At 42.1% G+C, this 27,163-nt stretch overlaps 1 protein-coding gene across 6 annotated transcripts in view; it reads right to left on the reverse strand.

The window, feature by feature from the left end:
* Positions 1 to 27,163, reverse strand: part of CIC (capicua transcriptional repressor) — a 368,710-nt gene that overhangs the window by 137,537 nt on the left and 204,010 nt on the right. For all 6 annotated transcript variants that reach the window (XM_053690941.1, XM_053690940.1, XM_053690944.1 and 3 more), the window contains exons 10-14: positions 21,915 to 22,009; positions 19,780 to 20,935; positions 19,473 to 19,678; positions 19,212 to 19,384; positions 6,275 to 6,459 (exon numbers count right to left, since the gene is read on the reverse strand). In XM_053690941.1, coding sequence (XP_053546916.1) covers positions 6,275 to 6,459; positions 19,212 to 19,384; positions 19,473 to 19,678; positions 19,780 to 20,935; positions 21,915 to 22,009 — 1,815 coding nt within the window. The remainder of the gene's footprint in view (positions 1 to 6,274; positions 6,460 to 19,211; positions 19,385 to 19,472; positions 19,679 to 19,779; positions 20,936 to 21,914; positions 22,010 to 27,163) is intronic.

Genomic DNA, 27,163 nt, shown 5'->3' on the forward strand with positions numbered 1-27,163 from the left:
AAAATCCGCCCCCCAGTGGTCCACTCCTGGGATATGGATCGCCGACAGGCAGCAGTTGGCTACCTTTTCCATGACCAAGGAACTCAGAGTTCCCCCTGATGGTTGATGAAAGCCACTGAAGTTATGTTGTCCGACTGGAACCTGATAAACCGGGCCGAAGCTAACTGAGGCCAGGCCAGAAGAGCATTGAAGATTGCTCTCAGCTGCAGAATGTTTATGGGTAAAACAGACTCCGACCGAGTCCATGTCCACTGAGCCTTTAGAGAGTCCCAGACTTCTCCCCATCCCAGTAGGCTGGCATCCGTTGTCACAATCACCCAGGTGGGTCTGCGGAAGCAGGTTCCCTGGAAGAGATGCTCCTGAGACAACCACCAAAGAAGAGAATCCCTTGTCTCCTGCTCCAGATGTACTTGTGGAGACAGATCCGCATAATCTCCGTTCCATTGCCTGAGCATGCATAACTGTAAAGGTCTAAGGTGGAAACGGGCAAACGGGATGATGTCTATGGCTGCTACCATCAGACAGATTACCTCCATGCATTGAGCCACTGATGGTCGAGGAGAGAACTGACGCTCTAGACAGGAATCGAAAATCTTTGATTTCCTGACTTCTGTCAGAAACATTTTCATTGATAAGGAATCTATTATGGTTCCCAAGAAAACTACCCTTGTAGTTGGAACTAAGGAACTCTTTTCCAAATTCACCTTCCATCCGTGAGATCGCAGGAAGGATAACATTTCAGTGTGCGAGTTTGCTTGTTGAAAGGATGGCGCCTAAACCAGAATGTCGTCCAGATAAGGTGCCACTGCAATGCCCCGCAATTGGAGCACCGCGAACAGGGATCCCAGAACCTTTGAGAAAATTCTGGGAGCTATGGCAAGGCCGAATGGAAGAGCCACAAACTGGTAGTGTTTGTCTAGAAATGCAGACCTCAGAAACTTGTAATGGTCCCTGTGGATGGCAACATGCAGGTACGCGTCCTTTAAATCTACCGTCATAAATTGACCATCTTGAACCAAGGGAAGAATGGAACGAATAGTTTCCATCTTGAAGGACGGTACTCTGAGGATTTTGTTTAGACTTTTGAGATCTAAAATTGGTCTGAAGGTTCCCTCTTTTTTGGGAACCACAAACTTATAGAACTTTGAAAAAGTGTGAAAAGTGTGAAGAGAGGACCAAGTTGCAGCCTTGCAAATCTGTTCCACAGAAGCTTAAATTTTTGAATGCCCATGAGGAAGCAACAGTCCTCGTGGGATGAGCCGTAACTCTCTCTGGTCTCTGGAGGCTGCTGTCCAGCAGTCTCGTAAGCAAAACGTATGATACTCTTCAGCCAAAAAGAAAGAAGTAGCCGTGGCTTTTTGCCCCTTACGTTTACCTGAAAAAACCCACAAATAAGGCAGACAACTGACAAAAATCCTTAGTCGCCTGCAGATAGAATTTTAGAGCACGTACCAAATCTAAATTGTGCAGAAGCCGTTCCTTCAGAGAAGAAGGATTAGGACACAAAGGAGGAACAACAATCTCCTGATTAATGTTCCGGTCAGAGACCACTTTAGGAAGAAATCCCATCTTTGTACGTAAAACTACCTTATCCGAATGGAAAATAGGATAAGGAGACTCATAATGCAATGCCGAGAGCTCTGACACTCTACGAGCAGAAGAAATCGCAACAAGAAACAACACTTTCCAAGATAACAACTTAATATCTAAGGAATGCATAGGCTCAAACGGAGCCCCTTGAAGAACCTTAAGAACTAAATTAAGACTCTAGGGCGGAGTAACTGGTTTGAATACAGGCCTGATCCTGACCAAGGCCTGACAAAAAGATTGTACGTCTGGTACGTCCGCCAGACGCTTATGTAACAAAATAGACAAGGCAGATATTTGACCATTTAGGGAACTTGCCGATAATCCTCTCTCCAAACCCTCTTGGAGAAATGACAAAATTCTAGGAATCCTAACTCTACTCCAAGAGTGGCCCTTGGATTCACACCAATAGAGATATTTACGCCATATCTTGTAGTAAATCTTTCTAGTTACAGGTTTACGAGCCTGAATCATGTTCTTTATGACCGATTCTGAAAGCTCCGCCTGGATAAAATTAAGCGTTCAATCTCCAAGCAGTCAGCTTCAGAGAAACTAGATTTGGATGAAGGAAGGGCCCTTGAAGTAGAAGGTCCTTCCTCAACGGAAGCCTCCAGGGTGGAAGAGATGACTTGTCCACCAGATCTGCATACCAAATCCTGTGAGGCCAGGCCGGTGCAATGAGGATCACAGATGCCCTCTCCTGTTTGATTCGAGCAATGACCCGAGGAAGAAGAGCAAACGGAGGAAATAGGTATGCTAGCCTGAAGGTCCAAGGTACTGCCAGGGCGTCTATCAGTGCAGCCTGAGGATCCCTGGACCTTGATCCGTACCTTGGAAGCTTCACATTCTGTCGAGATGCCATAAGGTCTAACTCTGTCTGACCTCATTTGAGAATCAGGGTGGAAAACACTTCCGGATGGAGTTCCCACTCCCCCGGGTGAAAGGTCTGCCTGCTCAGGAAGTCCGTCTCCCAGTTTTCCACCCCTGGGATGTGGATCGCCGACAGACAGCAAGAGTGAGACTCCGCCATCGAATTATCTTGGCTACCTCTGTCATCGCTAAGGAACTCCGCGTTCCTCCCTGATGATTGATGTTACGTTGTCCGACTGGAACCTGATAAACTGGGCCAAGGCTAACTGGGGCTAGGTCAGAAGAGCATTAAAGATCGCTCTTAGCTCCAGAATGTTTATAGGAAGAACCAACTGACTGAGTCCAAACTCCCTGAGCCTTTAGGGAACCCCAAACTGACTCCCATCCTAGAAGGCTGGCGTCTGTAGTCACAATCACCCAGGAGGGTCTGCGACAGCATGTTCCCTGGGAGAGATGATCCTGAGACAACCACCATTGTCTCCTGCTTCAGAAGAATTTGTGGAAATAAATCTGCATAAATCTCTGTTCCACTGGCTGAGCATGTTTAACGGCAGAGGTCTGAGGTGGAAACAAGCAAACGGGATGATATCTATTGCCGCCCGATTACCTCCATGCACTGAGCCACTGATGGTCGAGGAGTGGACTGAAGCGCTAGACAAGAATCGAAAATCTTTGATTTCCTGACTTCTATCAGAAAAAATCTTCATTGATAGGGAATCTATTATGGTTCCCAAGAAAGTTACCCTTGTAGTTGGAACTAGGGAGCTCTTTTCCAAATTTACCTTCCATCTGTGAGATGCAGGAAGGCTAACAACAACATTTCCGTGTGAGACCTTGCTTGTTGAAAGGATAGCGCCTGGACCAGGATGTGGTCCAGATAGGGAGCCACTGCAATGCCCCGTAATCGGAGCACCGCCAACAGGGATCCCAGAACCTTTGAAAAAATTCTGGGAGCTGTGGCAAGGCCAAAAGGAAGAGCCACGAATTTAAAGTGTTTGTCTAGAAATGCAAACCATAGAAACTTGTGAAGATCCCTGTGAATGGGAACATGTAGATACGCGTCCTTTCTACTGTTGTCATAAATTTACCTTTTTGTACCAAAGGAAGAATGGAACGAATAGTTTCCATCTTGAGGGACGGAACTCTTAGGAATTTGTTTAGATTCTTGAGATCTAAAATTGGTCTGAAAGTTCCCTCCTTTTTGAGAACCACAAACATAATGTAATAAAACCCCAGACCCTGTTCCTGTATCAGAACAGGAACTATCATTCCCAGGTCGATGAGGTCTCTTACAGAATGTAAGAACGCCTCTCTTTTTGTCTGGTCTACAAATAATCTTGAAAGCAGAAACCTGCCTCTGGGAGGAAAACTTTTGAACTCTAGCTTGTATCCCTGGGACACTATGTCCACCGCCCAGGGATCCTGCACATCTCGAACCCAAGACTGAGCGAAGAAGGAAAGCCTGCCCCCTACCAGATCCGGTCCCGGATCGGGGGCAGGCCCTTCATGCTGACTTTGAGTCAATAGCTGGCTTCTTGGGTTGCTTTCCCTTATTCCAAGACTGATTGGGTCTCCAGGAAGCTTAGACTGATCTTGCTTGGAGGCGGAAGCTTGAAAGGAACTAAAATAACTGACGTCCCTTTGTTTGTTTCTCTTATCCTGAGGGAGAAGATGACCCTTACCTCCCATAATATCAGAGATTATTTCAGTCAAGTCCGGTCCAAACAAGGTTTTCCCCCTTGTAGGGAATGGCTAAAAGCTTAGACTTAGATGATACAGCCGCAGACCAGGGCTTTAACCATAAGGCTCTGCGGGCTAGAAAAGAGAAACCTGAAATCTTTGCTCCCAGTTTAATAACCTGTAGGGAAACATCCATAATAAAGGAATTAGCCAATTTAAGAGCTTTAATCCTATCTTGGATCTCGTCCAGGGGAGTGTCTGTCCTAATAGCATCAGACAACGCATCAAACCAATATGCCGCCGCACTAGTGATGGTAGCAATGCACACACAGCTGGTTGACATTGTAAACCCTGGTGTACATACATTTTTTTGAGTAACCCCTCTAATTTTTTGTATATAGAGGGGAATAGTTGTTCTCTTGGCCAGGGTGGATATAGCTTCTTCCATCTTGGGGACTGTTTGCAAAGCCTCCTTGACAGAGTCGGCAATGGGAAACATCTTAAATATAGGAGATCGAGAAAAGGGGATACCCGGTCTCTCACACTCCTTAACAATGATCTCAGAAGCTCGATCAGGTACCGGAAAAACCTCTGTCGAGGAAGGTACCTCAAAATATTTGTTTAGCTTACTGTATTTCTGCGGATTAACGACGACTATAGTGTCTCTGTCATCTAATGTAGCTAAAACCTCCTTAAGTAACAGACGGAGGTGCTCAAGCTTAAACCTGAAGGATACAACTTCAGTATCAGCAGTAGGAATTACACTGTCACTGTCAGATTTCACGATCATATGCTATCAAAGGATCCTACTCCCCAGTTTACTGTCCAGCCCACCCTCACTGGAGGATATTTGGCCATAATGTCCAATACCCAGATTCCCCAAGTCCCCTGAGTTAAGCAACAAGCCATATAGAAGGGTCTAGAGCAGTGTTTTTCAACCACTGTGCCGTGGCACACTAGTGTGCCGTGAGAGATCCTCAGGTGTGCCGCGGCAGACTGACAACAGTGCGGGGGTGTCCCTCTTTCAAATTTTGAAATATTGGGGAGGTATGTGACAGGCTCATCAGGCATCATTTACAACTATGACACTGACATTCATTCACAGACAATCATTATGATTGTTTGTGAATTCATGTCAATATGTCATGTATAGTTTGTAGGAGGCATGGCATGACAGCACAGTACAGTGTGTATATATATATATATATATATATATATATATATATATATATATATATATATATATATCTCCTGTATTAGGCTACAATGTGTGATTTTGTAAAATTTTGGGATGGAGGTGTGCCGCAGGATTTTTTAATGTAAAAAAAGGTTGCAAATCACTGGTCTAGAGAAATCCCAAGACTTACCGGCCAGGGGTCTTCATTGCAGCCAGGAATTCCTCTCCTAACCTGAACTTTAACTGTTTACAGGTCTGACAGAGGAAATCCTTAACCTGACAGGGACCTGTGATATAAAGTAAAGCAGTGTAACCAACACTGGTTGCCTTTATGGGAGGATAGCATAAATGTACTGGAAGGAGGCCTGGGAACTTCCCTGCGACATCCAGTAGCTAAACTTTACCACAACTCTACTAAGAACTAATGAGAGGGTAGGGGAAGTGGGATACTTATTGCTTTGTTTGGGGGTGTATTTACCTCCACCTGGTGGCCAGGTGAAGTATTACCCATAGGTAATGAATTAATTTGAAATAAATCATAATTTTTCTGTAAGAAGGACACCACATGAGGAACTGCCCAACAGCACAGGAATTTGAATGCCGTTTGAAATATGTATAGGGTGGGGGTGGAGGGTTATTGTGTCAAATAATAATGGCTAATATTCTGTTTACACTGTAGAAAATTACTATGTTTAAAAACAAACAAATGGAAAAAACTCAAACACACCTTTTGGTTTCAGTAGAACATTTTTTCCCATTTTGGAGGTATTTCTGCAATCTTACCTTTTTTGTGTGTGCTTGGTCTTTGAAACAAAAATGTGCGATTTGTGCGGGTATTGAAACATATGTTTAACAAGTGCAAGTACCTAAAAGCCTTTCAGTACACTGGTTTGGAATAGTTCAGTAGTGAAAGGGTAAATACTAGAGTTCCATTGTTAGTGTTAAAATAGCAATTTTTACCTGCCAACAGCGGTTGCACAATTGCCTGACCAGTGGGGCCGATGGTGGTAAAACCAAGAGCCATGGAACCAGCACCTAAAGAAGGCTGCACACATGTTGCGGGGCCTGCAGGAGTTGTCTGGGAGTGTGAGCTGCAGGTCACCAAAGGAAGGGCAGGACCTCCTGCTGATGGCACATAGGTGATCCTAGTTCAAAGATAGTTTAAATTAAGATGCTGCCAATAAGGAAATGCACTGAAATGTCAACTCTACATATCACAGGTAACGGCTCTAGAAATGCATGGTACCTAAAGCATTCATGATCTGTGCAGACATCTAGACATTAAAAGAAATCTCCCTAAAGCAGTACAAGACTGCAAAAAAAATAAAAAAATAAAGTACAACTTCAAGCACTCAAATTCCCTAATTTTTGTAATTGAACATTAAAGAGCAACTAGTAGCAAAATTGAGAAGGAACACGGACAAAATTAAAATATAACTTTTAATTAGGCTACTTTAAAATAAATGGTGGATAATTAAAAACACAAGGAATGCAAGTGTGCTAAAAAAAGATACAGGCTGTGAATAACTCCTGTTTCAGAATACCATAGCAGAATAAATTAGATGTTAGTGATCCCTAGTTTGAATAACCTAGGACAGAGGTCGCGTGGACCACGAGAAGATGTTGGTGGTCCTTGACACCATCAAGCAGGAATTAGTCTCCTCTGATGGCGTCACCTCTGTCGCGCCACAACTCCCTACAGTGCCTGGCTGGACATCAATGAAAACAGACGGAGGAGTTAAATTACAATCACCCTACGCACATTGCGTAGTACTGCGCAACTTGCATAGCTAGATTGTATTTTTAACTCCTCCCGCACTGCTCAGAGGAAGATGCTTCTATTCTAAAGCCAGCAGAGGTTGGTATAGTCTTGGCTTGAAATAGTGGAATTAAGGTATATAAAAAAAGAAAATCTTAAAAAAAAAAAAAAAAAGGGAGGAAAATTTATGCTTACCTGATAAATTTATTTCTTTTTTTGGCACGATGAGTCCACGGATCATCTTAATTACTAATGGGATATTCACCTCCTGGTCAGCAGGAGGAGGCAAAGAGCACCACAGCAGAGCTGTTAAATAGCTCCTCCCTTCCCTCCCACTCCAGTCATTCGACCGAAGTTAGGAAGAGAAAGGAAAAACCAAGGTGCAGAGGCGTCGGAAGTTTACAATAACCCACAACCTGTCTAAAAGAACAGGGCGGGCCGTGGACTCATCGTGTCAAAAAAGAAATACATTTATCAGGTAAGCATAAATTTTCTTTTCTTTTTAAAGACACGACGAGTCCACAGATCATCTTAATTACTAATGGGATTTAATACCCAAGCTAGTGTAGACAGATGATATGGGAGGGACAAGACAGGTAAACTAAACGGAAGGCACCACTGCTTGAAGAACCTTTCTCCCAAAAGCGGCCTCAGCCGAAACAAAAGTATCAAATTTTAAGAACTTTGAAAAAGTGTGAAGAGAGGACCAAGTTGCAGCCTTGTAAATCTGTTCCACAGAAGCTTAATTCGTGAATGCCCATGAGGAAGCAACAGCCCTCGTGGAATGAGCCGTAACTCTCTCTCTGGAGGCTGCTGTCCAGCAGTCTCATATGCAAAACGTATAATACTCAACAGTCAAAAAGAAAGAGAAGTAGCCGTAGCCTGCTGTCCCATACGTTTTCCTGAGAAAACTTTAAAAGCACGGACCATGTCCAAATTGTACAGAGTCGTTCCATCTGAGGAGGAGGATTAGGACACAAGGAAGGAACAACAATCTCCTGATTAATGTTCCGATCAGAAACAACCTTAGGAAGAAATCCTAATTTAGTATGTAAAACTACCTTATCTGAATGGAAAATAAGGTAAAGAGACTTATACTGCAATGTCAAGAGCTCTGACACTTTACAAGCAGAAGAAATAGCAACAAGAAATAAAACTTTCCAAGATAACAACTTAATATCAAAGGAATGCATAGGCTCAAACTGAGCCCATAGAAGAACTTTGAGAACTAAATTCAGACTCCGAGGAGGAGTAACTGGTTTGAACACAGGCCTGATCCTGACCAAGGTCTGACAAAATGATTGTACATCTGGAACATTCGCCAGACGTTTGTGAAACAAAATAGATAAGGCAGAGATTTGACCCTTCAAGGACCCTTGAATTAGAAGGTCCTTCCTCAACAGACGTATCCAAGGTGGCAGAAATGACAATTCCACCAGATCTGCATACCAAATCCTGAGAGAATCTGACTAAAGAAAACTTCAGGAAGAAAAAAGACTGCCTGCTCAGGAAATCCGCCTCCCAGTTGTCCACCCCTGGAATTTGGATCGCTGACAGGCAACAAGAATGGGCCCCCGCCCACTGAAGTATCTTGGTTACCTCTGTCATCGCTAAGGAACTCCTCGTTCCTCTCTGATGATTGATGTCAGCCACTGAAGTTATGTTGTCCGACTGGAACCTGATAACCTGGGCCGAGACTAACTGAGGCCAGGCCAGAAGAGCATGGAAGATCACTCTCAGCTCCAGCATGTTTATAGGAAGAACAGACTCTGACTGAGTCCACACACCCTGAGCCTTTAGGGAACCCCAGACAGCTCCCCACCCTAGAAGACTGGCGTCTGTTGACACAATCACCCCAGATGGTCTGCAAAAGCAGGTTCCCTGGGAAAGATGATCCAGAGACAACCATCATTGAAAAGAATCCCTTGTCTCCTGCTCCAGTAGTATTCGAGGAGACAAATCTGCATAATCTCCGTTCCATTTGCCTGAGCATGCTTAACTGCAGAGATCTGAGGCGGAACCGAGCAAACGGGAAGATGTCAATTGCTGCCACCATCAGCCCAATTATCTCCATGCACGGAGCCACTGATGGCCGAGGAGTGGACTGAAGGAATCGACAAGTATCGATAAGCTTTGATTTCCTGACTTCCGTCAGAAAAATCTACATTGATAGGGAATCTATTATAGTTCCCAAGAAAGTTACCCTTGTATTTGGGACTAAGGAACTCTCTTCCAAATATACCTTCCACCCGTGAGATGGCAGGAAGGATAACACCAAGTCCGTGTGGAATCTTGCTTGTTCTAATGACGGCACCTAGACTAGGATGTCGTCCAGACAGGGCGCCACTGCAATGTCCCTTAACTGAAGCATCGCCATTAATGATCCCAGAACCTTTGTGTCTTTTTTTAAAATACTGGGAGCTGTGGCAAGACCGAAGGGAAGAGCCACGGACTGGTAATGTTTGTCCAGAAAGGAAAAACCTTAGATGATTCTTGTGAATGGAGACGTGCAGGTACGCGTCCTTTAAATCCACTTTTGTCATAAATTCCCCCTCTTGGATCAGAGGAAGAATGGAACGTATAGTTTCCATCTTGAAGGACAGTAAATTTGTTTAGACTCTAGATCTAAAATTGGTCTGAAGGTTCCCTCTTCTTTGGGAACCACGAACAGATTGGAGTAAAAACCTTGACCCTGTTCCTGTATTGGAACTGTAAAAATCACTCCCAGGTTGGGAAGGTCTCTTACACAGCGTAAGAACGCCTCTTTTTGTCTGATCTACAGATAATCTTGAAAGTAGAAACCTGCCCCTGGGAGGAAAACTATTGAACTCTAGTTTGTATCCCTGGGACACTATTTCTATTGCCAAGGGATCCTGAACATCTCTAACCCAAGCCTGATCGAAGAAGGAAGTTTGCCCCATACAAGATCCGGTCCCAGATCGGGGGCATGCCCTTCATGCTGTCTTTGATTCGACAGCAGGCTTTTTGGATTGTTTTCCTTTTATTCCAAGATTGATTGGGTCTCCATGCAGGTGAAGTCTGTTCCTGATTGGAGGCAGCAGAGGAAGTATTTCCCTTGAAAATTCAAAAGGAACGAAAATTGCTCTGTCGTCCTTATATGTTTGTTTCTCTTATCTTGAATGAGAAGATGACCCTTAGGACAGGCCAGGTCCAAACAAGGTCTTCCCCTTGTAAGGAATCGTCAAAAGATTATACTAAGATGAGGCATCCGCAGACCAAGACCTTTCCGTAACGCTCTGCGGCCATATGGCAAAGCCTGAAATCTCAGCTCCCAGCCTAAAAACCTGAGGGAGAGCATCTGAAATAAAGGAGTTGGTTAGCTGAATCACCTTTATCCTATCCTGGAATTCCTCGAGAGGAGTGTCTGTCCGAATATGATCAGACAACACATCAACCAGTACGCCGCTGCACTGGTAAGAGAGCAATACAAACCGTAGGTAAATTTTAACCCCTGACGAACACACATCCTTTGATAGGATCTGCTCTATTTGGAGAAAAAGGGGGAACCCCCCTATACAATCATTGTAGCCCTATTTGGTACAAAGCAAGCTTCTACAATGAAGGGCACGTCAATTGTTTATATAGCTTACTGGACTTATTAGGATTGACCAATGTCCAGGGTAGCATCCTTAAGTAGCAAACGGAGGTGTACAAGCTTTTACAACCTCAGTACTAAACAAAACAATTACTCAGACAGAGTCTGAGATTTCCTCCTTGTGGAGTTGATAAGGAAGTGCAGGGCTTTGCATGTGTGGGCTATCAAATTTTTTTTTATATACACCTATAGAAAAATCTCACAACATAAAGAATAGAGAAAGGGATTGGTGGTACCACATTTGTTTTCAAATAATAAGGAGACACTATGTAGGGTCTCTGGGACAAATCTGACTCACATATAGGTGATCAAATAAAAAACTGACACAGAAAAAAACGTTACTGTCTCTTTAATTTTTAAAGTGTAACTTTTTATGCACTTTACTGTGTCTCAAACTTTTAAAGTGTAACCCTTATTATTTATCACTGCAAGGTACTTGGGCTCTAGTGTAAACATGTCTGATTCAGTACACGATATTGCAACCCCTTCTATGCCTCAGCAAAACTAGCTGAGGTGCCTGCCAACCCTTCTGCTCCGCAAAAATTCTGGACTCATCGCTATAGTACTGTCCGGTACTAAGAACAAACATCTAGATTTCTCCACTGTTCCTTCCGATAACGGAAGTTTTAGCAAAGTGGTGCGCAACAACATTGGCGCCACGCGAAAACTCCGTCCATTGCGGGCGTTACCAAACACCATCTCCCGGTCGCCATTAATATTTTACAAATGAAAGCACCGGGAGACCAACAACAGACCGCTCCAGCCTCAAAACTGTGTGGCTGTCAGCCCCAGACACACAGTCCAAACGTGGAACCACCTCACACTGAGCCCGCAACACTAGCCTGTATCAACACAGCAGCTGCCAGTCCCAGATATACAGCATACACATGGAAACACCTCACACTGAGCTTGCAGTATTAGACCACATCAATAAGCAATGTATTGGGTAGCTGTCAGTCCCAGACACACAGTGCAAACGTGGAACCACCCCACATTGAGCACGCAGCACTAGCCCACATCAACATTCAATGTATTGGGCAGCTGTTAGACCTAGACTCTCACATTGAGCCCGCCATTGAGCTTGCAGTAATAGCTTATTTCAATATGCAATGTCCCTGTCAGCTATGAATAAACCGCCGGGAGGAGAGCAAATGTATCACATACAGCCCCAGTGCCTGCGTCCAACTGTCCAAGGTGCTCCCTAAAACGTCTAGGAGAATTAACGCCCAAATTTAATGAGGTATAAATAAAAAATAGTTTACCGAGTTTACTTCCACTCCCCAGAAAGAAAGTCAGCGCAGTGAGAATTATGTCCCACAAGTTCCCATTGCTCTAAAGCCACCAAAGCTCTACTGAAGAGACTGATATGGACTACGGCTACACCCTAGAACAAAGCAGCACAATCTTGCACTACTTTAAAAATAATAAACTCTTGATTGAAGAATATAATCTAACACCTCACTTTGCTACTTCCTATGACTAACGTAGGCAAAGAGAATGACTGGAGTGGGAGGGAAGGGAGGAGTTATCTAACAGCTCTAATGTGGTGCTCTTTGCCTCCTCCTGCTGACCAGGAGGTGAATATCCTATTAGTAATTAAGATGATCCGTGGACTCATTGTGTCTTAAAAAAGAAAATTCTCTCTTTTTTTTTTTTTATTAAATATAAATTATTTTTCATTTTAATAATTTTCCTGAGCACAAAGTCATTCCACCTGAATTCCAGTAATTGCCATCCAGCAGATCAGCCATATCCCACCAGTATTATATTAATTGCCAGTAACATCAGTCGCGGTTCGCTTACATCCATATTGAGAGCTTTCTTATATAAACTTAATTTATGACTCCAATGTCTGTCCATGATCATAAGTAGTTTTGAATAATTCCTAACTGGGGAGGTAACTTGGAAGTATTGTGGTCCTTTTAAAGGGACACAAAACCCATGAAACAATTGACCTCCAATAGCCAGATCACTATAAATATGTGCATTTTGTAATTACAATAGCGCTTCATATATTAACCGTTTTTTAGTTATAAATTTTTATTGATTTCCAAACCCACTGACCGGCAATACCTTTTAATCCTCCAATCCACATCGATAACTCCAGTTATCAAGATGGCGTATTTTCTTCATTATGCGCATGCGCGATTTAACCTTCTCGTCATAACAGACGTCACCGCAGGAAAACATGCAGACCAGCATAATCTATGGGTAAATTGTATGGGTAAATGAGAGTCATTGTACGCATATGCGCATGCGTGAGTAGACAAATCGATACGTACAAGCGCATGGTTAGAAAAACGCTGCATAATGAGATGCAAAAATTTAAATTTCTATTGGTAAGTTTGTCTGATCGCCGCGCCTCCCATATTTGAGGGTTGTCCGATGTGACGCAATACCCGAAAATAAAAAATTATTCTCAAGTTTAGAAGCTTCGTTACAAGCAGCAAATAGGTATGTTATAATATTTATACATGCAAAATTTCATATTTGTGGTCTTTTGGTGCAAAAAATTAGAAAGTTTTGGAATCCTTTAAACATAATTCTTTTTTCCCCACTTTCTGCCTCTATTTTCAGCTCCAAAGTTGGCACTTGGAAGTATTCTCTCAGTTCTGTCATTCAGTTAGTTAAAGTGAAGGTCAAATTCGATGAATTAGTGCCCGGTTTTTAATAATCATATTAAAAACAAGGGCACTTTAATCCATCAAAATTGACATTACACTCGTTTTCTTCAAAAACGTACCTTTTAATCCTGACAGCCGCTGCAGCGCTTCCTCTGCCTGTCACAAGCCCTCTTTGCGGGTTCAAAATGACGAATCCGGCCTCCTCCAATCATAGCGTTGCCTCAGGCCATGATTCCCCCCAGGGGAGGGGGGGAACCATGATTGGAGGAAGCAGGATTTGTCATTTCTGACGTATGAAGAGGCTTCTGACGGCCGGGGGAATCTCTGCAGCAGATGTCAGGATTAAAAGGTAAAGTTTTTGAAGAAAACAAGCGAATTGTCTATTTTGATTAATTAAAGTGCCCTTGTTTTTAATAGGATTATTAAAAACCCGGGTACTAATTCATCGAAATTGACCTTCACTTTAATTCCAAAAAATAATTCTTAAAAATGTGTAAATATATACATAATGTAAACTTAGCTATTGGTTATACTAGTTATGTACAGTATATATACATACACACAAATATTATAGAGGTTTTTACCTTTTTTTAAAAAAAATAATGTTAGTGGTCCACGGTATTCAAAATTGTGAGTTTGGTGGTCCCTGAGGTCCGAAAGGTTGGCGACCCCTGACCTAGGATGTGGATATTACTCCATAGTTATTTATCAAGATACCCCTAAACTTTCTAGGCAATTGATAATTGTATATATAACCGGAATAAAAAATGTATAGATATGTAAATAGCCAGATATATTAAGGTGAGCATATACAGTATCTCACAAAAGTGAGTATACCCCTCACATTTCTGTAAATATTTTATTATATCTTTTCATGTGACAACACTGAAGAAATTACACTTTGCTACAATGTAGCGTAGTGAGTGTACAGCCTGTAAAACAGTGTAAAATTTGCTGTCCCCTCAAAATAACACAGCCGTTAATGTCTAAACCATTGGCATCAAGTGAGTACACCCCTAAATGGAAATGTCCAAATTGGGCCTAAAGTGTCAATATATTGTGTGGCCACCATTAATACCCAGCGCTGCCTTAAACCTCTTGGGCATGGAGTTCACCAGAGCTTCACAGGTTACCACTGGAGTCCTCTTCCACTCCTCCATGAAGACATCACGGAGCTGGTGGATGTTAGAGACCTTGCGCTCCCTCACCTTCCATTTAAGGATGCCCCACAGATGCTCAATAGGGTTTAGGTCTAGAGACATGCTTGGCCAGTCCATCACCTTTACCCTTAGCTTCTTTAGCAAGGCAGTGGTCATCTTGGAGGTGTGTTTGGGGTAATTATCATGCTGGAATACTGCCCTGCGGCCCAGTTTCTGAAGGGAGGGGATCATGCTCTGCTTCAGTATGTCGCAGTACATGTTGGCATTCATGGTTCCCTCAATGAACTATAGCTCCCCAGTGCCAGCAGCATTCATGCAGACCCAGACCATGACACTCCCACCACCATGCCTGACTGTAGGCAAGACACACTTGTCTTTGTACTCCTCACCTAGTTGCCGCCATGCATGCTTGACACCATCTGAACCAAATAAGTTTATCTTGGTCTCATCTGACCACAGGACATTGTTCCAGTAATCCATGTCCTTAGTCTGCTTGTCTTCAGCAAACTGTTTGCGGGCTTTCTTGGGCATCATCTTTAGAAGAGGCTTCCTTCTGGGACGACAGCCATGCAGACCAATTTGATTCAGTGTGCGGCGTATGGTCTGAGCACTCACAGGCTGACCCCACCCCCACTCATACGTCTATTTCCCAAAGACAACCTCTGCATATGACGCTGATCATGTCCACTCAACTTCTTTACTCGACTATGGCGAGGCCTGTTCTGAGTGGAACCTGTCCTGTGAAACAGCTGTATGGTCTTGCCCACTGTGTTGCAGCTCAGTTTCAGGGTCTTGGCAATCTTCTTATAGCCTAGACCATCTTTATGTAGAGCAACAATTCTTTTTTCAAATCCTCAGAGAGTTCTTTGTCATGAGGTGCCATGTTGAATTTCCAGTGACCAGTATGAGTGAGTGTGAGAGCGATAACACCAAATTTAACACACCTGCACCCAATTCACACCTGAGACCTTGTAACACTAATGAGTCACAGGACACCGGGGAGGGAAAATGGCTAATTGGGCCCAATTTGGACATTTCTACTTAGGTGTGTACTCACTTTTGTTGCCAACGGTTTAGACATTAACGGCTGTGTGTTATTTTGAGGGGACAGCAAATTCACACTGTTATACAGGCTGTACACTCAATACTTTACATGGTAGCAAAGTGTCATTTCTTCAGTGTTGTCCCATGAAAAGATATAATAAAATATTTACAAAAATGTGAGGGGTGTACTCACTTTTGTGAGATACTGTATATATTTGTGTGAGTTTGGTAATAATTCAGTATGCTGCCATAATGAGCCTCAATCAGAACTTCTACAGGATATATTTACTGTATATATGTGTATATAATAGATCATGGGGCTGCTGTAATAACGTTTTAATCCAACTACCTGTACTCCAAGTCTTCCCCCTTCTAGTATTTGCAGTCTGTGTGTATGCTGCAATTGATTAGGTGACTCATTGGCCAGGTTTTTTGTTGCAGTAAATCTAAATCATAGCAACATCATAACACACACACACATAATACATATATATATATATATATATATATATATCTATAGATATAGATATATATAGATATATATATATATATATACAGGGAGTGCTGAATTATTAGGCAAATGAGTATTTTGACCACATCATCCTCTTTATGCATGTTGTCTTACTCTAAGCTGTATAGGCTCGAAAGCCTACTACCAATTAAGCATATTAGGTGATGTGCATCTCTGTAATGAGAAGGGGTGTGGTCTAATGACATCAACACCCTATATCAGGTGTGCATAATTATTAGGCAACTTCCTTTCCTTTGGCAAAATGGGTCAAAAGAAGGACTTGACAGGCTCAGAAAAGTCAAAAATAGTGAGATATCTTGCAGAGGGATGCAGCACTCTTAAAATTGCAAAGCTTCTGAAGCGTGATCATCGAACAATCAAGCGTTTCATTCAAAATAGTCAACAGGGTCGCAAGAAGCGTGTGGAAAAACCAAGGCGCAAAATAACTGCCCATGAACTGAGAAAAGTCAAGCGTGCAGCTGCCAAGATGCCACTTGCCACCAGTTTGGCCATATTTCAGAGCTGCAACATCACTGGAGTGCCCAAAAGCACAAGGTGGGCAATACTCAGAGACATGGCCAAGGTAAGAAAGGCTGAAAGACGACCACCACTGAACAAGACACACAAGCTGAAACGTCAAGACTGGGCCAAGAAATATCTCAAGACTGATTTTTCTAAGGTTTTATGGACTGATGAAATGAGAGTGAGTCTTGATGGGCCAGATGGATGGGCCCGTGGCTGGATTGGTAAAGGGCAGAGAGCTCCAGTCCGACTCAGACGCCAGCAAGGTGGAGGTGGAGTACTGGTTTGGGCTGGTATCATCAAAGATGAGCTTGTGGGGCCTTTTCAGGTTGAGGATGGAGTCAAGCTCAACTCCCAGTCCTACTGCCAGTTTCTGGAAGACACCTTCTTCAAGCAGTGGTACAGGAAGAAGTCTACATCCTTCAAGAAAAACATAATTTTCATGCAGGACAATGCTCCATCACACGTGTCCAAGTACTCCACAGCGTGGCTGGCAAGAAAGGGTATAAAAGAAGAAAATCTAATGACATGGCCTCCTTGTTCACCTGATCTGAACCCCATTGAGAACCTGTGGTCCATCATCAAATGTGAGATTTACAAGGAGGGAAAACAGTACACCTCTCTGAACAGTGTCTGGGAGGCTGTGGTTGCTGCTGCACGCAATGTTGATGGTGAACAGATCAAAACACTGACAGAATCCATGGATGGCAGGCTTTTGAGTGTCCTTGCAAAGAAAGGTGGCTATATTGGTCACTGATTTGTTTTTGTTTTGTTTTTGAATGTCAGAAATGTATATTTGTGAATGTTGAGATGTTATATTGATTTCACTGGTAAAAATAAATAATTGAAATGGGTATATATTTGTTTTTTGTTAAGTTGCCTAATAATTATGCACAGTAATAGTCACCTGCACACACAGATATCCCGCTAAAATAGCTAAAACTAAAAACAAACTAAAAACTACTTCCAAAAATATTCAGCTTTGATATTAATGAGTTTTTTGGGTTCATTGAGAACATGGTTGTTGTTCATTAATAAAATTAATCCTCAAAAATACAACTTGCCTAATAATTCTGCACTCCCTGTACACACACACACATACATACATAAAGGTGGCCCTCGGTTTACACCGGTTCAAGTTTAACAGCCTGAAATTGACCGGTGTACATAGATCAGACCAGAGCTATCAAGCAAGATCTTGCAGCCACTTCCCTATTATCTTCCTGTCCAGCTGCTTGAGGTGAGGGTGCCCAACTGCTTATTGATCACTGCAGTTTGAAATGCATAGAATAGCTGCAGAACCAATATTATCCAACATGCTAACAATGCAGAGAACTGTTTGCAGACAAAATGCAAGTAAAAAACGTTTTTGTTCATTAAACTTAGTTTGATGATGATGCAATCAGTTGTGTAATTATTTTATTAGGTGATGTTTAGCAAATGTTTTTTTCATTAAACTTAGTTTGATGATACAATCTATATTATTAGGTTTATAATGCTGTTTAGCATTTAAAATCTTAATTTCAAGCCTTTAAATATAATGTATTAGGTGTTACTTATGACAATTTAGAGAGGGGCCTTGAACCCAACTCCCTCACTTCCCATTGACTTACATTATAAACTGGGTTTCAATTTACAACAGTTTCGATTTACAACCATTCCTCCTGGAACCTAACCCCGGCGTAAACTGAGGGCTACCTGTATATAGTTTTATACTATTTTTTTTGTTATTGCACAGTGACCTTATTTCGCGCTGCCGTAAGTTTAAATAAAAACTGTCACACAACATATGCAAGTTTTTTTTAATTAATCCCTTATACTGTGTATAAGCCTATTTAATTACAGAGTAACCAGGTTCACTGCCACAGTGTGCTGTGATATAAACGTTCGCACAATATACACAAATTTATGTTTCTAGATAAATAGTCAAGCTGCTGCAGTAAGATTGAATCTAAATATCAGATATATTGATCTCATCCTATCAGGTACTTTACCGTCAGCAGTTGCTGGTTTTAACTATATGTTTTCTAGAGATGTATAGCCCACCTTATATAGAAAAGCTTGGCACAAATGGGTCAAAGAAAATGTACATATCCGGTTTGCGAGTCATTACCAGAAACTTAGACCTTTGTAAATAGTAACTTAGCAGAATCGCCACATCTCATGCATCTTTTGGTATTTTGCGTTATCATAAATGCCTGTATTTAAATTGTATATGCACAATAATAAAGGAGGTTAATACTAATTCCTCCAGTTCTACACATATCGTTCAACATAGGTAGTTTTTAATAGCGATCCTGTTTCTATATAGATCAGTTCCGTTAGAGCATAACTGGATACGCTTGTACTTTTAAAGTCTAGATTATAAGGCTTAGGGAATTTGAGGGCTTGAAGTTGTACATTTTTTGCAGTCTTGTACTGCTTTAGGGAAATTGTTCACAGTACACCGCATCAATATAACATATTAGAAACCATAGGTGTAGATTGTTATTCTACTCCAAGATTGGAATTTATATAGACATAATAGGTTCCCTATAACCGTTGCAGTAGTGCCATAGTTTTCTTTGTAATTACTAGAATTCTTCTTGGCCAGCTAACACTTATTTTGGAGCCATCTCTTTGGATTTGGTATAATGTATTTGCAACTGTGAATGTGGTTACCTGGTAGATGGTGGCAATAAAACTTTCTGCGGCTGTGTAGTAGCCGTCATGACTGTTGCTGTAGCCATGGTAACAGGGATGGCGCTTTGGAGTGTGGAATTGCCAGGGGAAACTAAGGCACTCTGGGTAGCACCCTGTGGCTGCACTACGGGCATTGGAGTGATCTGTATTATCTGAAAAATATCATCCAAAAATTAGAAGATGCAAATAATGTAAGAGAGAAAAAAAATGCCACAGAACATGTTCACAAATGCGGTCTACCTTGTTGGTGGGCTGGGCCCCATTCTGCACAGGAAAAGAAGGGGTAACTAGTGGTAGTTGCGTGGGGCCAGTCCTCACTGTAACGTGTGGTGTAGTCATGGGAACAAGCATCTTTCCCTGGACCTGAGTACTGGGAGAGAGAAGCCCCTGACTGGAAAGGAACTGTGTAGTGCTCCCTGGAGAAGGAGCAGGAGAGACAGACTGAGCTGTAAAAGAAAAAGAAAAAAATATGTAAATAAGGAAAAGGGAAGAGAAACACACAAAGATAGAAAAGAAAAGGAATGTCAGTTGCAGCACAGTCACCAACCTTTGCCGGTAGCTGACACAATACCCAAAGAGGGGCTAGCAGCAGGGCCAGGTTGAACAATTGGAAGAGCCTGAGGGGTGGCAATGACTTTGGCACTTGCAGGCGGGAGCGTGAAGTGGATGCTCGCAGCTGTGCCTCCTGAGAGCTGCTGAGGGATTGTAGGAAGGATATATTGCACCTGGGTAATATTTCCCCTTTTGCCTGCTGTCGCAGGGAGCAGCTGTGGTTGCTGTATAATTCCCAAAGGTACTGCACCATTTGGACTTCCTGCAGGATTCTGAGTAATGAACTGAAGAGCAGTGACAGGAGCAGTTCCACTTCCAGTGCTAGGTGCAGGCTGTCCATAATTTGGTGTCCCTACAAGCAGGTTGGTTACTAATCCCCCAGCTGACTTGCCATGTTGGTGTGGAGAAGAGACAGGAGATGCCAGCTGCTGGATTGGCTTTCTGTCATGAGTATATACCACCCCGAAGCCTACAGGAGAGCCAGGGATTCGACTCTCACACAATTCACTGATGCTGCTGCTTCTGCTGACAGGCAGTGGCTTACTAGCAATGGGCACAGGTGTACTACTGACTGGTCTGACCACATTAGTGACTGCAGTGACAGCAGGTTTTAGTCCAGGAGACAGGACTCCAAAACCCTGAGGCCCAGACACCAGTACAGTTCCTACTGTTGGAGCTTGGGAGCGACTATCAGGGGTCCCTCTGTGTCCTTCAAACGGCCTGGGGGAGTAAAAAGTGCTAGAGGGGTAAGTGCTCTGTAGGCTTGGGAGGACTAGTGCTTGAGGAGAACCTGAGGAGATAACAGACTGAGCTGTATACTGAAAGCCAGTAGATCCACCCTCTATTGGGCCTTTCTGCCCACTGCTGTCTATGCTGCGCTTCCTCTTGTAGCCAGCACTGGGGTCCACCATGGTAAAGCGCACTTCTGTGGGCCGCTTGACAGAATGCTGTATAGGAGACCGAGGAGGCGGTTTTGCAGGGGGTAATGGGGGATATCCATGAGGGTAGGTGGCCTGTAGATGTTCTCTTGGTTTTGGTGACTGAGCAGTGTTTGGGGATCTGTCCGATTTCATATCTTCTGCAGAAACGGTATATGTCCCAGACTGGGATGAGGATCTTATCACCGGGGAGAAGACACGTTGTGGAGGCACCTGGCAAAACAACAGTTGGATAAACTAAAGAGTAGAAAAAAAACTTATGATTTGTTAAAGTTCATAAGAAAAAGAATACATAATGTAAACCTGCTATGGTTAGTAGCACAGAATAAAACTACTACAATGGATTTGCATACTCTTATTATATGTACCATACACTTGAGAGAGATACAAAAAAAAAGTGTACGCAAACAAGTAGCCAAAAACTATAAAAGATGCAATAGAAAACCACAGTGGCATACATATATATATATATATATATATATATATATATATATATATATATATATATATATATATATAGATAGGCCTAGCATTCTCACAATTAACACACATAAAAGGAACATACAACTAGATACCCAACAGGAATCAGCAGACTGGAAACTATGCTGACCAGCAACAAGCTGGAGAACCCCATACATTAATATTTTCTGCAGGATTGTGCTGAATGAGATTAACAAGCAGGAGGGTACACAATGACAGTCAACCACATCCCACAAATACATGAATACACCTCTCAGGTTTTAAGGGATCTTATGTATTGGGGTCATTGGCACTGTTGCAGCAGTCACTCTTTAACAAGAAGGGTCAACCCTTCTTTTTTTAATCTGTGTACAATCGGTTGTCTTACTTTTTTTTTATATTTTTAATCAGACTGCACAAAGGCAGGAACATAATTAACTCAAGGTGGAAAGGAGAGTAGATATGTAGCAGTTTCAACCTACTACTAGTCAGAAAGATACTTACCAGTATTAACATGGTTCTAAGATATTGTTCAATATGCTGGGCAGTAAAAATAAAAAAAAAAGTATAGGAAAGTTTAAAAAAACCAAAAAAAAAAAAACACAATACACAGTATTTATTTAATAAAAATAAAAATCATATGGATAATTTTCCCGTTAAACTGTATATGGCTATTCTACTCAAGAAATAGAACTATAGACACAATGTATTCTCTCTAGGTGGGGATGCTCACCTTGTTCTCAGCCTCATCTCCTGATGCACCCTCGCTGTCACTGTCAGTCACACGCTCTTTACACTTAAGGTCAATGTCAGTAAATCCATCATCAGCTGTATATAAATATTGAAAAAAAAAGTCAGAACATGCATTGATAACAAAAACACAGTGAAAGAAATGTTATGAATATTGTATACAGGTGGCCCTCGGTTTACAACGGTTCAATTTACACCGTTTCAGAATAACAACCTTTTTTTCCAGTCATGTGACTGCTATTGAAAAGCATTGAGAAGCAGTGCATTGATTAAAATAGCCAGTAGGTGGAGCTGCCTGTGTTGCAGCAAAGCCAAGCAAGCTGAAATTAATCAGTTTAACCAGACCTGAGCTATCGAGCAGATTTCAACGGAACAAGATCTTCCCGTCTATAAATCAGTCCAGATTGGAATGCATAGAAAGAACTGTTTGCAGAAAAATGCAAGTGAAGTCTGTGTTGTGTGATTATTTTATTAAGTTTATAATGCTGTTTAGCATTTAAAATCTTCATTTCAAAGCTTAAAAAATAATGTATTAGGTGATATTTATGACAATTTTGAGAGGGGCCTGGAACCCAACACCCTCACTTCCCATTGACTTACATTATAAACTGGGTTTAAATTTACAACGGTTTCGATTTACAGCCATTCCTTCTGGAACCTAACCCCGGCGTAAACTGAGGGCTACCTGTAATTTAAGTGTTTTCCTTTGTGTAGGGTTTTAAAATTATAAATATAACAGTAAGCTTTATAGGGAAACACAGTTAAATTATATTTTATGCAAATCCCCGTTCATATTTGCTGTATGTGCAACAAAAGCATCTTCACATTAATTTCCTAATTTTTTCATGTAACGTGAATGTAATATCACTACATTTTTTTTTACTCTATGAAACAAAAGCAATCAAAACAACAATATTTTTTTACCATCATACTTTGCTACCCAACACAATACCATTCTTTTCCCAAGTAGAATATGGACATTCATTTTTAAAGGGGCAGTCTAGTCAAATTTAAAATTGCATGCCCTATCTGAATCATGAAAGTTTAAACAACTTTCCTTTTATCATCAAATTTGCTTTGTTCTCTTGCTATTCTTTGTTGAAAGCTAAACCTAGGTAGGCACATATGCTAATTTCTAAGCCCTTGAAGGCTGCTTCTTATCGAAGGACATTTTGACAGGTTTTTCACTGCTAGACAGCGATAGTACATGTGTGCAATATAGATAACAATGTCCTCACTCCCGTGGAGTTATTTATGTGTCAGCGCTGATTGGCTAAAAAGTAGGTCTGACAAAAGAACTGAAATAAAAGGGCAGTCTGCAGAGGCTTAAATACAAGGTAATCACAGAGGTAAAAAAGGAAATTTATGCTTACCTGATAAATGTATTTATTTTTCGATACGATGAGTCCACGGATTTCATCCTTACTTGTGGGATATTGCCTCCTGGTCAGCAGGAGGAGGCAAAGAGCACCACAGCAAAGCTGTATAAATAGCTCCTTCCCTCCCAAACCAGTCATTCGACCGAAGTTAGGAAGAGAAAGGAAAAGCCAAGGTGCAGAGGTGTCTGAAGTTTAACAAAAAATTAATAACCTGCGTCAGAGAACAGGGCAGGCCGTGGACTCATCGTATCGAAAAAGAATTAAATTTATCAGGTAAGCATAAATTTCCTTTTCTTGTTCAAGATACGACGAGTCCACGGATTTCATCCTTACTTGTGGGATACAATTCCAAAGCTATAGTACACGGATGAAACGGGAGGGAGAAGACAGGGAACCCAAATAGAAGGCACAACTGCTTGAAGAACTTTCCCCCAAAAAGCAGCCTCACATTTGAGGCAAACGTATCAAATTAGTAAAATTTTGAAAAAAAGTGAGAGCAACGACGAAGTCGCAGCCTTGCAAATCTGTTTAACAGAAGCATCATGTTTGAACGCCCAAGAGGAAGCCACAGTCCTAGTGGAATGAGAAGAAAGAAAGAAAAAGAGAAAGAAAGAAAGAAAGAAAGAAAGAAAGAAAGAAAGAGAGAGAAAGAAAAAGAGAGAAAGAAAGAAAGCAAGCTTTCTGACCCCTACATTTCCCCCAAAAAAATCACAAACAAAGAAGGTGAGAAATGAAAGTCCTTAGTAGCTTGCAAGTATAACTATAAAGCACGAACCACACCGAAATCATGAAACAGATGTTCCCTCTGAGAAGAAGGATTAGGACACAAAGATGGGACCACAATTCCTGATGAACGTGCAGAACTGAAACAACCTTAGGAAGAAACCCTGGTTTAGTACACACCACCACCTTATCCGCATGAGAAATAAGATAAGGAAAATATATTAAATGCTGAAAGCTCTGATACTCTTCGAGCAGAAAAAAAACAACCAAAAATAAAACATTCCAAGATAAGAACTTAATATCTATGGAAAACAAACGGAACCCCTTGAAGAACTCTAAAAACTAAATTTAAACTCCAAGGAGGAGTAATAGGTCTAAATACAGGCCGTATTCTAGTCATAACCTGACAAAAGAACTGTATATCTGGAACATCTGCCTGACGTTAAAAAACTGTCCCTTCAGGGAACTAACGTATAATCCCTTCTCCAATTCTTCTTGGAGAAAGGACAAAATTCTGGTAATCCTTACCCTACTCCATGAGTAAGCCATGGATCCCCACCAATAAAGATACGTACGCCATATCTTATGGCAAAACTTCCTAGAACAGGCTTACATGCCTGGATTAAGGTATCTATGATCGAATCAAAGAACCTCGCTAGCATAGATCAAACATCCAATCCCCAAGCAATCAGCTTCAAAGAAACTAGAGTAGGGAGAAGAAATGGACCCCGAAGAAGAGATTCCTCCTAAACGGAAGAGTCCAAGGTAACAGAGATGACATGGTCAGCAGTGTAGCACACCAAATCCTGCGAGACCATGCAGAAGCGGGGAGAGGCACCGATGCCTTCTCCTATCTCATCGGAAACAAACCCCCGGCAAAAAAACACAAACGGGGGAGAAAGAACCTAGGCTGAAAGACCGAATAAACGCTAAGGCAGATATCAGCTTGAACTGGGACCCTCGGACCCAGACCCGTATCCTGAAAACTAGGCATTCTGACAAGATGCCATGATATCCAACTCTGGCCGACCCCATTTGATAATCAGGAAGGAGATACTCCCGGATGGAAATCCTACTCACCCGGATGAAAAAGACTGTCTATTCAGAAAATCCGCTTCCCAAGTGACCCCCCTGGGATAAGGATCGCTGACACCAAGAATGAAAACTGGGCCGAAGCCGACTGAGGCCAGAACAGAAAAGACTTGAAGCTCGCTCTCAGTCGTAGGAATCGTAGAACAGACTCAGCTGGAACCCTCACTCTGCTAAATCAAGTACCCTGGGACAGGTGATCCAGAGACAACCACCATAGAAAAGAGTACCTTGTCTCCTGCGTCAAAGTTAATTGAGGAGATAAGTTAACATAGTCTCCGTTCCATAGCCTGGGTATGCTCAACCGCATAGGTCTGAGGTGGAACAAATAAAAATAAAGTTAAGTGTCACAAGATGCTGCTCATTTCATCAACCCCTAAAGGATGAAAGGTTGAATGGACCTCACCGGGGATTGAACCTGCAACCCTCGGGTTTTCACAGAACACCACAGTGCCTTAGTATGCTGAACTATCTGTCCAGCTAACGTCCAGTCCGTCACCATCAGCCTGAATACCACTATGTACTGAGCCACTGAAGGTCGAAAAGTGGGCTGAAGGCCCAGACCAGTAATGAGAGACCTTTATTTCCTGACCTCAGTCAGAAAATCCGAAGTGATGTGGAATCTGTAATGATTCCCAAAAAGCTACCCTTGTGCTTGAGACAAAAAGGAACATCTTTCCAAAGTCACTTTTCACCAGTGGATTCACGGGAATAAGAATACCATGTCCATGGAAACTTGCTTGCTGTAAGAAAAACCACGTACGGGAAGTGTCGGTCCATAAAGGCAAACCCTAGAACTTGAGACGAATCTCGTGAACGGCACAGGTACTTGACCCCTAAGCCACCGCTGATCTTCCAGGATTAAGGGAAAAATGGAACAAATCAATAGTGCCCACCTTGAAGGACAGTACCCTTCTTCAAAAAAAGGGCTGAAGATACCTTTCATCGGGAACCATAACCCGATCAGTAACCCCAGGACCTGTACCAATATTAGAACTGGAGCAATCACTCCCAGGCCTGAGAGGTCTCCTACGCAGCGTAAGGACATTTCTCCCTTTGTCTGATCCTAAGACAAATTAGAAAACAGAAACTGCCTCTAAACCAAACTAGAACGAAAACGGAAGCCGGCCCCTTACAAGATCCAATTCCGGACCGGAGCATGTTCCCCATGCTGTCTTTGATTCAACAGCAGGCTGTGTTCACCAAACTCTTGGTCATAGAACACATAGCCATAAAAACAAGGCTCTAACCATAAAGGTACCAAGAGTTGGAACAGAGCCACCTACGCTCCCAGTTTGATAACTGGAAGGGAAGAAAGTGAAATAAAAAAGAATTAGCCAATATGCCGCCACACCAGTGATGGCAGCAAAGTACACAGATGGTTGTCATGGTAAACCCTGGTGTCTGTCCCATAACTAAATATAGCCCATTAGGACTATCCTGTCTTGTAAATATAGAGAGCCCCAAGACACCAATACCATCTGAAACGGAAATTCTCAGCAACGTGGAGAAACCAGTAGAATAGCAATTCTTCCATCAATGCTAAACCCTATGTAAAAACATAGAACGCATCATAACCCAGAGTGGAGTGTGAAGGACAGGCAGAACACTGCATGTGGGCCATAAAATTTCGAGTGGAATACTATAGAAGAAATATGTGGCAATTTGTTAACAGACACCCAAAAAGCAATCGCCGAAAAGGGAACAGGTTCAAAAAGAAAAAACTAATTTGAACATAGGAAACGATACTGTTTCTTTTTAATTCTGAAAATCAACTCCATGCTTGAGTGCGTTAGTTTCATCCTCAGTCATAAAGGATGAACTAACAAAGAAAACCGCAGAAATACATTTAATATAATGTACCCAGAACAAGACACTACTGTACCTTTAAGTCTTAAAGAAACTCATTCTGGTGAGAGTTTGTACCATCCTACGTCACAAAGTGTGATGGAACAAACAAAAACAGCCACAATTCGGTAAAGAAGAATTACACAGAAAAATGGTACTGTCTCTTTAAATTTTAAAAGAACGATTTATTTCT

The sequence above is a fragment of the Bombina bombina genome, chromosome 8, assembly GCF_027579735.1.
Source record: "Bombina bombina isolate aBomBom1 chromosome 8, aBomBom1.pri, whole genome shotgun sequence".
Lineage (NCBI taxonomy): Eukaryota > Metazoa > Chordata > Amphibia > Anura > Bombinatoridae > Bombina > Bombina bombina.